Source organism: Pteropus vampyrus, unplaced genomic scaffold (genome assembly GCF_000151845.1).
Source record: "Pteropus vampyrus isolate Shadow unplaced genomic scaffold, Pvam_2.0 Scaffold231, whole genome shotgun sequence".
In the NCBI taxonomy this organism is placed as follows: Eukaryota; Metazoa; Chordata; class Mammalia; order Chiroptera; family Pteropodidae; genus Pteropus; species Pteropus vampyrus.
Window position 1 is genome coordinate 1,068,930 of NW_011889012.1, and position 2,715 is coordinate 1,071,644.

At 65.9% G+C, this 2,715-nt stretch overlaps 1 protein-coding gene across 7 annotated transcripts in view; it reads right to left on the reverse strand.

Annotated features, from left to right (window-relative positions):
- The window catches only part of SH3TC1 (SH3 domain and tetratricopeptide repeats 1), a 39,140-nt gene that overhangs the window by 14,338 nt on the left and 22,087 nt on the right, over positions 1-2,715 (reverse strand). For all 7 annotated transcript variants that reach the window (XM_023519684.1, XM_011373801.2, XM_023519680.1 and 4 more), the window contains one exon: positions 611-652. In XM_023519684.1, coding sequence (XP_023375452.1) covers positions 611-652 — 42 coding nt within the window. The remainder of the gene's footprint in view (positions 1-610; positions 653-2,715) is intronic.

Consider the following 2,715-nt stretch of genomic DNA (forward strand, 5'->3'; position numbering starts at 1 on the left):
CCCCGGAGCAGCCCTGGGGAGCCAGGCTTCCAGGCCTCCTCACCCACACCCCAGAGTGGCCCCGCCATGTTTGTGCTTAGATCGATCCCGTCCCCGGGGAATCTCAAAACGTCCTCAGGCACTGGTGTCCCCGGGCCCCCCCCCCGAAGCAGACCCTCTGTTGTGGGGAGACGGAGGTGCAGAGGGAGAAGGAGGGGGTCTCCCCGGCCCAGCTCCTCAGGGTTACAGCAGAGGGTCAATCAGCTTCTCTAACCCAAGGCTCCAAATTCGGCTCCCGCTTCACCCCGCTGAGCAGAGGACGAGGCGAATCCACTGCTCTAGCTTGTGAGAAAGGGGCCCAGGGCCAGGCCTGGGCTCGGTCCACGCAGGGGACACCCGCCTTCATGGGGACAGTGCGGGAGGGCTGGCACGTTCGCTGGGCACGCGTTGGCGCAGGGGAGGGGAGCTGCACCTCCCCGTCTCCTGCCCCCCGCTCAGCAGCACCCCCGGTGGAGGAGGGAGGTCTGCGCCCAGCACCCCCGGGCGGCCAGCTCTGCGGCCTCTGCCCCCGTCATCCCCTGAGGGCCCGCCCCGTGACAGAGGAGCCTCCTGCCGTGTGGGAAGAACCCACCTTGTTCTTCTGGCCGCTCGATCTCAGCTGCTTCCAGTCTGTCTGAAAAGGAAGTTGAGAGAACCATCAGCCTCCGTCAGCACCCGCTGGGCCCGGGGCCAACCGAAGGGGCGGGGGCGGTGACACAAGGTGGTGACACCCCTGACTCCAGCGCCCGTGGGGGTGGGGACCAAGAAACCTTGTCTTCCAGGGTCGGCCACCCCCGCCCCCCCCGCGGGGCCCCATCTCCAGAGAAGCCATGGCTTCTGCTACCGCGCCTGTGGGAACGGGGTGGGGGCCGCTCCCCACTGAGGCTCTCCCAGGGACCGGCGTGAACCCCGCCCCTCCATGCTCCTGACCCCCTCACCCCACGGGCAGCGCTCCCCTAAGCCTCAGTGTCCACCTCCTCGAAATGGGTGGGCAACTCACTGGGTTGCCACAGAAATCGAATGAGAAAAAGAGCTGCAAAAAACACGGGCAGCGTGAACTATGTCAACAGCTGCCAACCATGACCGCATCCGGCAGAGAGGGGGCTGAACACCCCCGGGTGAGCGGTCCCAAAGCGGCTTCCTAAGAAAGGGAAGGGGCCACGTGCCAGGCTGGCTCGCGCCTCGCTGCGCAAAGGTCACTTCTGACTTCGCCTGTTTACGGAGAGAAACTGAACTGTGGGCCAGGAAAGTTTACGTCTGCTGCTGGCGGGAGAGGTCACGCAGCCCATGCCAGCCAGCGGCAGAAGAGGCGCGCGTGCACACGTGGGCTTGTGTACGTCTGCGCTGTGTGCACGGACATGTCTGGGTGTGCGGTACGTCTTCACGTGAATGCGTACGTGTGTGCCTGTGTGTCTGTGCACGTGCGTGTACGTTTGAGTGTGCGCGCACACGTGTTCATCTCCATCCGGCGGGATGGAGCAGCGAGCTGTAAAGTTCCGGCCCCAGGGCCTCCAGCAGTGACCGGCAAGTTGGCTCCAGGACCAGCCACTGTCGAGGACACCACATTGTCTAGAACGCGCTCCCTTTGTCTATTCTGTGCTCTGGGCCGCAGAGAAACCCTTTCCTAAGCACAGGGTGGTGAGGTGACATGGGGACAGCGCTGTCTTTAGGAGGTGGCCGCCCTGGCCCAGCCCCGGCCCCCCAGCAGTCAGGCAGCCAAGGCAGGGCAGAGGGCCGCCGAGCTGGTCGAGACAGAACCGGCTGGCACGCGCTCCCCTCCTCCCCGGTGGAGCAGAGGGTCTGCGTGGGCACCGGGGTCGGCGTGGGCACCGGGATCGGCGTGGGCACCGGGGTTGGCGTGGGCACCAGGGTCCGCGTGGGCACCGGAGTCGGCGTGGGTCCTGTCCTGGGGCAGCGGGGAGCCTCAGGGCTGCCTCTCGGCCTCTCCCTGCCCCTCTCTGTGCGTCTGGCCTGTCTGCAGTCCCTCCGTGCCCCACAGGCAGTGACGGCACCTGTCCGATGACAGGTGCTGGCAGTCAGTATTGTCGCTCGTGGAGGAAGCCGAGCGTTCCCGTGGGGAAGGCGGGCGTAGGGGAACAGTGGACGGGAGCCGGGACTGGGCTGTACTCCGCTGACTAGACTCGGTCAGTCTAGAGCGAGGCCGGCCTCGGAGGGTTGATGGGACACCGGTCGGTTGTCCCTCCAGAAATCTGCCCCAAGCGAACGGTCCTAAATACTCGGCACAGGATGCGCTCGGTCCCTGCAGCCAGTGTGCGTTGCGGGGGGCGGGGGGGTGCCCGCAGCAGCACCCGCGCCTACCCAGGCTGTACGCCGCGCAGAGGTCCATGCCCGACGTCCTCGTCAGCAGCCGCCTGGCGTCCTCCTCAGAAAAGCGCCCTTCCTCGCCGAAGAACGACCTTTCCTCCTCGCTGAGAAATATCGCATCTTCCATCCTGGGAAAAGCGAAGCGCCCCGTTCACGAGCGCAGGTTCCGAAGCAAACGCCGCGCAGTGAGACCCGTTTCCACTTCCTCCCTCGACGGTCAACCGCGCCCCCCTCCTGTGTCCCACAGCAAAGAGCTGCGATGACAAATGAAAACACAGGTGCCTCGTCTGGCCAGAAGCAGATGCCCGGGAGCCGACGAGGCCGTGACAGACATAGCGGGTCACGGCAGCCTGGGACGATGAGCTCCTGGGC